We start from the raw sequence: 11,609 nt of genomic DNA, 5'->3' as shown, positions 1-11,609 counted from the left end.
GAAGAGAAGGTTCGTGCTCGTTGGTCAAATGTTTAAGAAAATCAATGGCCTCATTTTATAGAGGCTTAAGAAAATTATCGCGTGTACCTATCATATATTCATAACCAATAATATAATATAATCAAAATTCATGTGACTAAATTAATAGATTTGTTGTAAAATAAAAGATATATAAAATAAAGATGTATAAATAGAAGATTTTAGTATTAAAATAATTAGCTCAATAATAATTTATATATATATATAATAATATTATATGTTGTAATGTATATATATATACAAAGATAGAAAGGAGTATAAAAAGTAAATAGAGAGAGAATTGCATAAGTATATATATAAAGATAGAAAGGAATATAAAAAGTAAAGAGAGATAGAATAGCATTTACTTTTGTTTTATTATTGTTTTTCACTTGTGTATAATACTCAGAGGCTTAAGTCTATTTATATATGTACATGAGTAGTTTTTCAAGATCATATTAAATAATAGTCATCCTTGAGAAACTACACCTTATGGAAAATGGGCATCCACGTAAGGTGTGATAGTATTTTTATCACAACACTCCCCCTTGGATGACCATTTAGGATTATTGCCTCGTTAAAACCTTACTAAAGAAAAACTCTGTGGGAAAAAACCTTAGTGAAGGAAAAAGAGTACAATATCCTTTAGTGATGATGACTGCCTCATTAAAAACCTTGTCAAGAAAAACCCAATAGGAAAAAACCTGACCAAGGAAAAAAGAGTACAGTCTCCCCCTCTTGCCGACATCATTTAATGTCTTGAAAACGGCGCATTTCAATCTCATGTACCAATTTTTCAAAGGAAGATTTTGGGAGTGACTTTGTAAATAACTCTGCCAGATTGTCACTTGAGCGGATCTGTTGGACATCAATTGTCCCTTGATTTTGAAGATCATGAGTGAAGAAGAATTTGGGAGAAATATGCTTTGTTCTATCACCTTTGATGTATCCACCCTTAAGTTGAGCAATGCATGCTGTATTATCTTCAAACAAGACAGTTGGAGCTATCTTATGATCAATCAGTCCACATGATAACAGAATATATTGAATCAGACTCCTCAGCCAAAAACACTCGCGACTAGCTTCATGAATTGCTAGTATTTCAGCATGATTAGAGGAGGTTGCTGCTATAGTCTGTTTCGTGGACCTCCATGATATAGCTGTACCCTCATATGTAAACAGGTATCCTGTTTGAGATCTCCCTTTATGTGGATCAAACAAGTATCCGGCATCTGCATAGCCAACTAGTTGTGACTTGGATCCATAGGGATAAAACAACCCCATATCAATCGTTCCATGAAGATATCGAAAGATCTGTTTGATTCCACTCCAATGTCTTCTGGTTGGAGAGGAACTATACCTTGCTAGTAAATTCACAGCAAATGATATATCGTTGCTAGTAAATTCACCGCGAATGATATGTCAGGTCGCGTATTATTAGCAATATACATTAGTGCTCCAATGGCACTAAGATATGGTACTTCAGGACCAAGGATATCTTCATTCTCTTCTTTAGGATGAAATTGATCATTTTTCACATCCAAAGATCTTACGATCATTTGGGTACTCAAAAGATGTGACTTATCCATATAAAATCTCTTTAATATCTTCTCTGTGTATGTCGCTTGATGAATAAAGATCTCATTCTTTGTATGCTCGATCTGCAGGCTGAGACAAAATTTAGTCTTTCCAAGATCTTTCATCTCAAACTCTTTTTTCAGAGTTTTTATAATCGTTGGAATCTCTTCAAGAGTTCCAATGATATTTAAATCATCAACGTACACAGCAATTATAATGAATCCAGATACATATTTCTTTATGAAAACACATGGACAGATATCATCATTCTTGAATCCATTTTTGGTCAGATACTCAGTAAGACGATTATACCACATTCGTCCAGATAACTTCAGACCATATAAAGATCTTTGCAATTTGACTGAGTATAACCCTTGTGAATATTCATTGGATGGTTTAGATATCTTTAGTCCTTCAGGGACTTTCATATAGATATCCCGATCTAATGAGCCGTATAAGTAGGCTGTTACCACATCCATTAAATGCATATGCAGTTTATGATATGCAGATAAACTGACCAAATAACGCAATGTTATCACATCCACTACAGGGGAATACGTTTCTTCATAATCTATATCGGGCCTTTGTGAAAAACCTTGTGCCACAAGTCGGGCTTTATAGCGCACAACTTCATTTTTCTCATTTCGTTTTCTCACAAATACCCACTTATATCCAACAGGTTTTACATCTTCAGGTGTACGGACTACAGGTCCAAAGACTTCACGTTTTGCAAGTGAGTCTAATTCATCCGGACAACTGCAGGTGTCTCTACTATGTCTTTTTCAACAGGAATATTATTTACCTCTTTTCTCTTTCGAGGATTTTTGTCTTTGGAACCGACAGGCCTGCCACGCTTCTGGCGTGAATTTGCTTCAGTTGCTACTTGTCCTACTGGGACATCAATTCGAATTGGGATATTTTCCGCTGGTATATAAGATTTAGTTATCCTCTTTGTATCGGAAAATGCATCAGGCAAATCATTTGCTATTCTTTGCAAATGTATAATCTTTTGAACTTCCAGTTCACATTGCCCTGATCGAGGATCTAAATGCATCAATGATGATGCATTCTAGTTAAGCTCTTTTTCAGGAAGCTTATTATCTCCCCCTAATGTTGGAAATTTTGATTCATCAAAATGACAATCCGCAAACCGAGCTTTAAATACATCTCCAGTTTGTATCTCAAGATACCTCACTATAGAGGGAGAATCATATCTAACATATATTCCCAATTTTCTTTGGGGTCCCATTTTGGTGCGATTAGGTAGTGCAATGGGAACATATATCGCACACCCAAATATTCTTAAATGGGAAACATTTGGCTCCTGGCCAATAGCTAATTGCATAGGAGAGAATTGATGATAACTCGTTGGCCTCAAACGAATAAGTGCTGCGACATGTAAAATAGCATGCCCCCAAACTGAGGTTGGGAGATTTGTTCTCATAAGCAAGGGTCTAGCAATTAATTGGAGGCGCTTAATAAGTGATTCTGCTAACCCATTTTGTGTGTGAACATAAGCTACTGGATGTTCAACACTTATTCCATTAGCCATACAATAAGCATCAAAAGCTTGGGAAGTAAATTCACCAGCATTATCAAGACGAATTGCTTTGATTGGATTTTCGGGAAATTGTGCTTTTAATCGAATAATTTGAGCCAATAATCTCGCAAACGCCAGGTTGCGAGAAGATAATAAGCACACATGTGACCATCTCGAAGATGCGTCTATTAGAACCATAAAATATCTAAAAGATCCACATGGTGGATGAATATGTCCACATATATCACCTTGAATCCTTTCTAGGAATTCAGAGGACTCAAATCTAATCTTTACTGGTGATGGCCTTAGAATTAACTTTCCCTGAGAACATGCAGCACAACAAAATTCACTAGTTTTAAGAATCTTTTGGTTCTTTAGTGAATGTCCATGAGAGTTTTCAATAATTCTCCTCATCATGGTTGTTCCCGGATGATCCAATCGGTCGTGCCAAGTTATGAATTCATTTGGGCTAGTAAACTTCTGGTTTACAGTGGCATGTGATTCAATTGCACTAATCTTGGTATAATACAACCCAAATGAAAGTGAGGGTAATTTTTCTAATATAACTTTCTTATTTGAATCATAAGTTGTGATACATAAATACTCATGATTTTTCTCATTCATAGTCTCAATATGATATCCATTTCGGCGAATATCTTTAAAACTCAACAAGTTTCTTCGAGACTTGGTAGATAACAGTGCATTATTTATTATAAATTTTGTTCCTCCAGGAAACAAAATTATAGCTCTTCCGGTGCCTTCTATCACATTGTCTGAGCCAATAATAGTATTAACATATTCCTCTTTTGGCACAAGATGGGTAAAATATATATCACTTTTGAGAATAGTGTGTGAACTTGCACTATCCGCAAGGCAAATATCTTCAGGAATAGTGTGTGAACTTGCACTATCCGCAAGGCATACATCTTCATTACATATCCTTGCCATTCTCTTCAAAAACAAATAATAATAAAATGAGTAGTATGCACAGTTAAATTGAATACTTGATCAGAATTATTCTTCTAAGAAACACTGTACATAAAATAATGTCATATACTAAAATTTTATTTTAAATTTGACACATTTAATAATTTCAAAATTCATTAATATTTCATTATTTATGTACATCACATTTGAAACTTAAATACATAGAAAATAAAACTTAACAATAAGTTCTTTACATTATTTATTTACATAGATACTTCACAATCCCACATATTAAACTATTCCATCATTGATCAAATGACCAATATTTCCTTCAGGATCCTCAAAGAAATTAGATACATCATAATGAGTGGTGGAGTTCTCGGCATCATTTGAAACAAAATTTGTTTCCTTTTCTTTGTCATCCTTTTTCAAAGATGCCTGGTAAAGATCGACTAGGTGCCTTGGGGTACGACAGGTACGAGACCAATGGCCCTTTCCACCACAACGGAAACACTTATCCTCTGTTGATTTATTCTGCCCAATATTCCTTTCTTTATCCCACTTTTGGTGAGATCCTCTCTTTTGAACATAATTCTTTTTCCTTCCATAATTTTTCTTGTTATTAAAAGCTTGCCATTTACCTCTTCTGGGGTAATGATTTGCCGCATTTACTTCAGGAAATGGGGCAGTGTCAGCTGGACGTGCTTCATGATTTTTCAATAACAACTCATTGTTGCGTTCGGCAACAAGAAGGCAAGAAATTAACTCAGAATATTTTTTAAACCCTTTCTCTCGATACTGCTGCTGCAGGAGCACATTCGAGGCATGGAAGGTTGAGAAAGTTTTCTCCAACATATCATGATCAGTTATTTTTTCCCACACAATTTCATTCGTGAGGTGATTTGAAATATTGCAGAATTATATTCATTTATAGATTTAAAATCTTGTAAACGCAAATGCGTCCATTCATATCGGGCTTGAGGAAGTATCACCGTTTTTTGATGATTATACCTTTCTTCAAGGTCTTTTCAAAGATCTGCAGGATCTTTTAATGTGAGATATTCATTTTTCAATCCTTCGTCAAGATGACGACGGAGAAAAATCATGGCTTTGGCTTTATCCTTCTGGAATGCATTATTTTCAGCCTTAATGGTATCTCCAAGATCCATTGAATCAAAATAGATTTCAGCATCTAGTATCCATGATAAATAATTGTTTCCAGATATATCAAGAGCATTGAATTCAAGATGAGAGAGTTTCGACATAAGTAAAAATTTGTTACCTGAGTCTTCCTAAAAATTTGATCAGAGTCTCGTGCTGATATCGTGTTGTAAAATAAAAGATATATAAAATAAAGATGTATAAATAGAAGAATCTAGTATTAAAATAATTAGCTCAATAATAATTTATATATATATAATAATATTATATATTGTAATGTATATATATATATATACAAAGATAGAAAGGAGTATAAAAAGTAAATAGAGAGAGAATTGCATAAGTATATATATAAAGATAGAAAGGAATATAAAAAGTAAAGAGAGATAGAATAGCATTTGTTTTTATTTTATTATTATTTTTCACTTGTGTATAATACTCTGGAGGCTTAAGCCTATTTATATATGTACATGAGTAACTTTTTAAGATCATATTAAATAATAGTCATCCTTAAGAAACTACACCTTATAAAAAATGGACATCCACATAAAGTGTAATAGTATCCTTATCACAACAAGATTGAGATAATACACAACTTCAACTCTCTCAACTATTCTAAACATTCAGCAGACAAATGTTTTTCTCCCATGAGTTGAACATAGCTTTCAAAGGCAAGAATTTGACTGTGTAGTGAACTTTTATTTACTAAATTTTTGGATAAGAGGAAATTACTATTTTTGTCTCTACAAGCTTTAATTTTTAATAAAATGATGTTTGACCCTTTAAATATGATCTTAGTTTCACAATATTTGACGCATTTTGTCAAATTAAAATCATTGTTGGAGAATAAAAATATTTTTCTTCTGAAAAGGTATTTTACTAAAAGTTAGATATTCTTGACGACTAAATTAGTATATTAATCTATCTAATATTGACATAATTGTGTGTTTGCGTGAAAATATTTTATGACAAAATTAGAATGCAAGTTATGAGGCTAATTTTTTTTTATATTGGGTTATTATTAGTGTTTTTCATTAATATTATGATGTTTTGGTGTAATGCAGTAATATGGGATAAAAAGAAATCGTGAGTAACGATTTTAAATAAGACAAAAAATTAAAAAAAGTTAACAGAAATCGTGAATTACGATTTCAAATAAGACAAAAAAGAATAAGAAATCATTAGTCACGATTTTAATTTTTTAATTTAAAAAATATATAATTTATGAAATCGTGAGTAACGATTTCTTTTGTTATACAAATCGTAAGTAACGATTTGTATTATGTATCACACTTATGAAATTTACCCATTTTAATTCATACCAACGTAATACACCCTTTCATCTATCATATAAAAAATAATTAACTCCAAGTTATGATTTCTGAGCTTTTTTTTCTTCTTAAATTCATCGACCTAACTATTATGAATTTGACGAGATAATATTCAATTTGGTTCCTGAAATTATATTCAAGTCTTAATTTAGTCTTTGAAGTTTTAATTGCATCAATTTAGTCCCCAAACTTTTTAATCGACTCAATGACGAAAACATCTGTGATTAAAATTTAAAAAATTTAAAAATTAAATTGAAACAATTAAAATTTCAAAGACTAAATTAAAATTCGAGTGTAACTTAAGAGACCATACTATTTTCTCGATTTTGACCGAGTATATCAAGCACTTCTGTTTATGTGGTTAACTGGTTATACACAAGGAGAAAAGTAACTAGGATTTTATCACTTCTTTTTTTTAATTCATTTATCAAAATTTATTCATCATATAGTATATATTTTTTAGTGACTATATAGTTGTATTTTTTACTGGGTATAAATGTATAATTAAATATAGTTATAGAAACAAAACTAAATCAGTGTTTTATAAACAAGTAATACCGCAAATAAGTCTCCAAGAAATTTATTATCTGACAGTTTTGTACCCACAAAATTTAACTAAGATTTCGACCTTGAGATTTTCAGATATCCACCAGATACGTCCCCAAAACCGTTTGATCCGGTTAAAGTGGTGACATGTCAAGTTAACTGCGACATATCACCTCTAGGACATTTTGGTCCCCATCCACGCTGGACAAAACAACATCGTATTGGAACCAGGGGAAAAAATGACGTCGTTTCGAGGAGGAAAAATTCGTCCCCACTTAGACAGAGAAGGCAAACGGTGCCGTTTTCATGTGGGGGGACCTATTTGTCTTATAATAGTATCTTAGGGGACCTATTTGACCTATAATTCCTGATGTTAAAAGAATCTATATTTACTTCAACACAAACCTTAAAAACACATTGACATTAGTCTGTTCATTTATCAAAATGGTAACATAAACTTGAGAACCCAAACATGTTAACTACACAAACATTTGGCTTTAATAGCAACACAAACCAAATCAAGTCAAAAGAAGGTTTATTTTTTTCAACATAAAATAAACGAAACCATTCTAAACAACCTAAAGTCTTCTTCCTCCAACATAACAAAAGGTGGTAACATAACTAAGACAACAATTTTCACACTAATTCTTAGAAGCGTCATTTCTTGAAAGACTGGTTCAACCCTGGTGTTGGAATAAATTTGAACAACTTAGATACTGTGTCACTGGTTGCAGTTGATATTGTCTCAGCACTAACACTCTCCGGATTCTCGGCCCTAATTACTGTCTCCTTTGTAAGTGGCTTAATGTAAGCAGTTGAATTCTTTGTGAAACATGGTGATAACAATACTGTTGATTCCAATCTCAACTTTCTTTTAGACGTCCAAAGGAGACAGTAATCAGGGCCGAGAATTCAGGGAGTGTTAGTGCTGAGACAATATCAGCTACAACCAGTGGCATAGTATCTAAGTTGTTCAAATTCATTCCAACACCTGGGTTGAATCAGTCTTTCAAGAAATGACGCTTCTAAGAATTAGTGTGAAAGTTGTTGTCTTAGTTATGTTACCACCTTTTGTTATGTTAGAGGAAGAAGACTTTAGATTGTTTAGAATGGTTTCGTTTAGCTTATGTTGAAAAAAATAAACCTTCTTTTGACTTGATTTGGTTTGTGTTGCTATTAAAACTAAATATTTGTGTGGTTAACATGTTTGGGTTCTCAAGTTTATGTTACCATTTTGATAAATGAACAAACTAATGTCAATGTGTTGTTTTTAAAGTTTGTGTTGAAGTAAATATAGCTTCTTTTAACATAAGAAATTATAGGTCAAATAGGTCTCCTAAAATACTATTATAAGACAAATAGGTCCCCCCACATGAAAATGGCACCGTTTGCATTCTCTGTCTAAGTGGAGACGAAATTGTCCTCCTTGAAACGATATCATTTTGCCCTTGGTTCTAATACGACGTCATTTTATCCAGCGTAGATGGGACCAAAATGTCCTAGAGGTGACATGTCGCAGTTAACCTGACACGTCACTACTTTAACCGGATCAAACGGTTTTGGGGACGTATCTGGTATATATCTAAAAACCTCATGGTCGAAATCTTAATTAAATTTTGTGGAGACAAAACTGTCGGATAGTAAATTTTTTGGGGATCTATTTGGGATATTATTCTTTATAAACTTTACTAGTTTTTTAATTAATTAATTAATCTGAGTTAGTCATAATATTTTGACTGAGCTTCTCCTACTGTGCGTCTCTTCCTCCTTCAGACTTGAAAGGATTCACATTTTCGTCGCACTCAACTCAGTAGTGTTCAACAATGGACGAAGCTGAATTTCAACGCCTTCTCCAACTCTTCCCCGTTGTTCGTTCTCGCGATTACTATGTACTCTCACTATTTCTCTCTCCCCTCCTGTGATTCTTTTTTACATGCATTTTTAGGGTTTATGCTTTTGTAATGTCTCCGTCTCATTGATTTTTTTAATCCATGTTGCGCTGCATAATCAATCTCACTTCGTTTTACTAAATAATTATAATGAATGCTAATTGATCCTAATATATTCTGACATAGCTTAATGATTCGATTTTTCGGTGAGCCATTTCATGATTTTCGATTTTTTGCTTGCTGCTTCTATCTAATGCAGTAATATGCCCTTTTGCCTTTTACTTAGGTTTTTAAGAGAGTTTTGGAATTTGAAGTATTCGTAGTGTGTGACTAGTGTGGAAATTTGAGGCGGATGCTATGGTTTTGATTTTTTGTTCTCTGTTTTGGTAAAAGATGGTTGTACCACAAAGACTAGGTGGGGGTGTAGGGTGAGATCTTAAGAAGGTCCTAAACATGAATTGAGTGATTTGATTATTATAAGAAACATGACATATTTACCGGGGTTAAGAGGGGGAATTTAATATTAGTTCATGCAAAAGAGATTTAATGAGATAACAATGCACTTTGAACTTTGAAGTTCAACTAGACACTAGAGTAGAGGCTCTATATACCTGAGGTTGATGAGTGGAGAATTTACATGTATTGTGTTCGGTGTTCCCTTTCTGGCAACTTTCTGCTTGACCTAGAAGTAAATCCTCCTTTCTGATCCGTCTGGATCATGGAGATCAACCAGCTGATGCTAGGAGGATTTGTCCAGGCAGTTGCATTGCAAAACGGTTAATGTTGTGTTGTTATCTGATTTCACTTTGATCTGTATCAGATGCTGAAATTGGAAAATTACCATTGTTTTCTCCATTCCATTATGTTATATGTGAGAGTGAGACATTGGCACTTTGGCAGTATTTAGAATCAGTTACTTGGGTTGTTTTTTTTCATCTTCCTTATAATCTTTTTACATATTTGATGGTTAGCATATAATTATTTCATGATGTTGAAGTACTGATTCCCAAAGTATACCGAGGAACTCGATGGCCTAGAACCCAAATTTGGATATTATAGCTTAAATATACAATTTGCTAAGCTCATTCTATATTTGAGAATGTATTCGGCTAACAAATTGAAACCTGTTAAATTTCAGGCCGAACAAAGATCATCTAGGCGGTCGTCCAGACAAGCTTCTGGATCTGCAAAGGATGAGGTTAGTAGTCCTGGAGCTGCTGTGTGCATTGTTGACTTCTTTTCTGAACCTGTATGGCATGGCTGCTAACTTATTTGTTGCTGCAGTATAGGGAATGGCAAGATGCTTGGAATGAAAGAGATATAAATTTCGAGAACCAAGGAAATAACCCACGTGAGTATCACATATAACCTTTGTTATTGAACAAATTTAACCTCTCTATTATCTTTGCAATATTTTAGTCAACTTTATCTGTCTAGAATGAGCATCAAAGTTCATTGAATTGTTTCTGTAGTAACTTGTAAATTATAACAATCTACTGCGTTATGCTTTTGAAATTTTTGTCGTGCTTATGTGAATTCTTTAAACCTACAGATTCATTTTGGAGCAAGCTAAAGTCAGAGGCTGCTAAGAAGGTAATAATGTAATCCATTTTTATTGAGGACTTTCTTTTGAGCCGTGATTTAAATCCTTCCTCACTTTTCAATACATACAAAAACACTCTCACAAGTTTGAAGCTGGTTATACAAACATCTAAGTGGGCATTTGTGAGCTGAGTTTTGAATAAGCCGAGGCCTTGTGTAGCAACCACGAGCTAGTATACTTGTTCTCCTTCCTCAATTGAAAATTTCATTTCTTGATTGGCTTTATTTTTATCGATTTTGTAAAGGGAGGAGAGAACGCGTTTCTAACCTAATGTGATAAGGCTTTTGTTGTTGTAGTAGTAGAGAAACATTCTAATCAACATTTCTATGCGTGACCTATATTCAGTTTTCAGCATTCTCTTTTCTGTTTGTGAGGGTTCAAAACATAAACGTTTACATGCAAAAAGACTAGAAGTTAGAAGTTATAGAGAAAAGAGGTTGAGGAGAATGAGTGTTTCATCTATAATATTGTTTATGTCATTTTCCAATGATTGTTAAACAAGTTCTTAAGAAAACTTAGATTGAGACTCAGCATTTCGGTTCTAAAATTTGAAACAGGTTGGTCCAGAAGAGGCCGAGAGATTTTGCAAGGCTTTCCAACAAGTTCACAAGAAACTGGTACGTACAATTTCATAGGAAACCTAATAATTTTGTTCTCACAAAGGTCTTCTTTATAATTCTCTTTTATAGATTCAGAAAATAACTCTGAACCATGTCTATAGTGACTTTAGAAAATTATTTTAATGCATGTTTTGCAACAAATATAGATAGAAAATTATACAATCTCTTAAATGAAGTTTCAGAGAAAATAAAACAGTAAAAATATGTTCTCTTTGTTAGTGTCTTTGAATTATGATTCAACAATTATCCATTGTAATTTTATTGTACTTTGTCAAAGTATTTGAATATTTAATTATATATGACATCTATATTAGTTATTTACTATTTATTTATTTATTTATTTATTTTAACCTTTTAATATTCCAAGTTTAGTTGAAGCTTACTTTTGCATTTTAT

General features: G+C 33.0%; 1 protein-coding gene across 1 annotated transcript; it reads left to right on the top strand.

Moving 5' to 3' along the window:
- Window positions 1–8,814: 8,814 nt before the first annotated feature.
- Window positions 8,815–11,243, top strand: LOC107496626 (uncharacterized). The gene is made up of 5 exons (XM_016117933.3): window positions 8,815–8,990; window positions 10,129–10,188; window positions 10,275–10,341; window positions 10,543–10,583; window positions 11,151–11,243. Exons 1-5 carry the CDS (start codon window positions 8,925–8,927, stop codon window positions 11,226–11,228), a joined length of 312 nt encoding a protein of 103 aa, XP_015973419.1. The 5' UTR covers window positions 8,815–8,924; the 3' UTR covers window positions 11,229–11,243.
- Window positions 11,244–11,609: the final 366 nt, after the last annotated feature.

This window comes from Arachis duranensis, chromosome 7 (genome assembly GCF_000817695.3).
Source record: "Arachis duranensis cultivar V14167 chromosome 7, aradu.V14167.gnm2.J7QH, whole genome shotgun sequence".
NCBI lineage: Eukaryota > Viridiplantae > Streptophyta > Magnoliopsida > Fabales > Fabaceae > Arachis > Arachis duranensis.
Note: the sequence above shows the minus strand (reverse complement) of the source record. Positions and strands in the feature narration are given on the sequence as shown.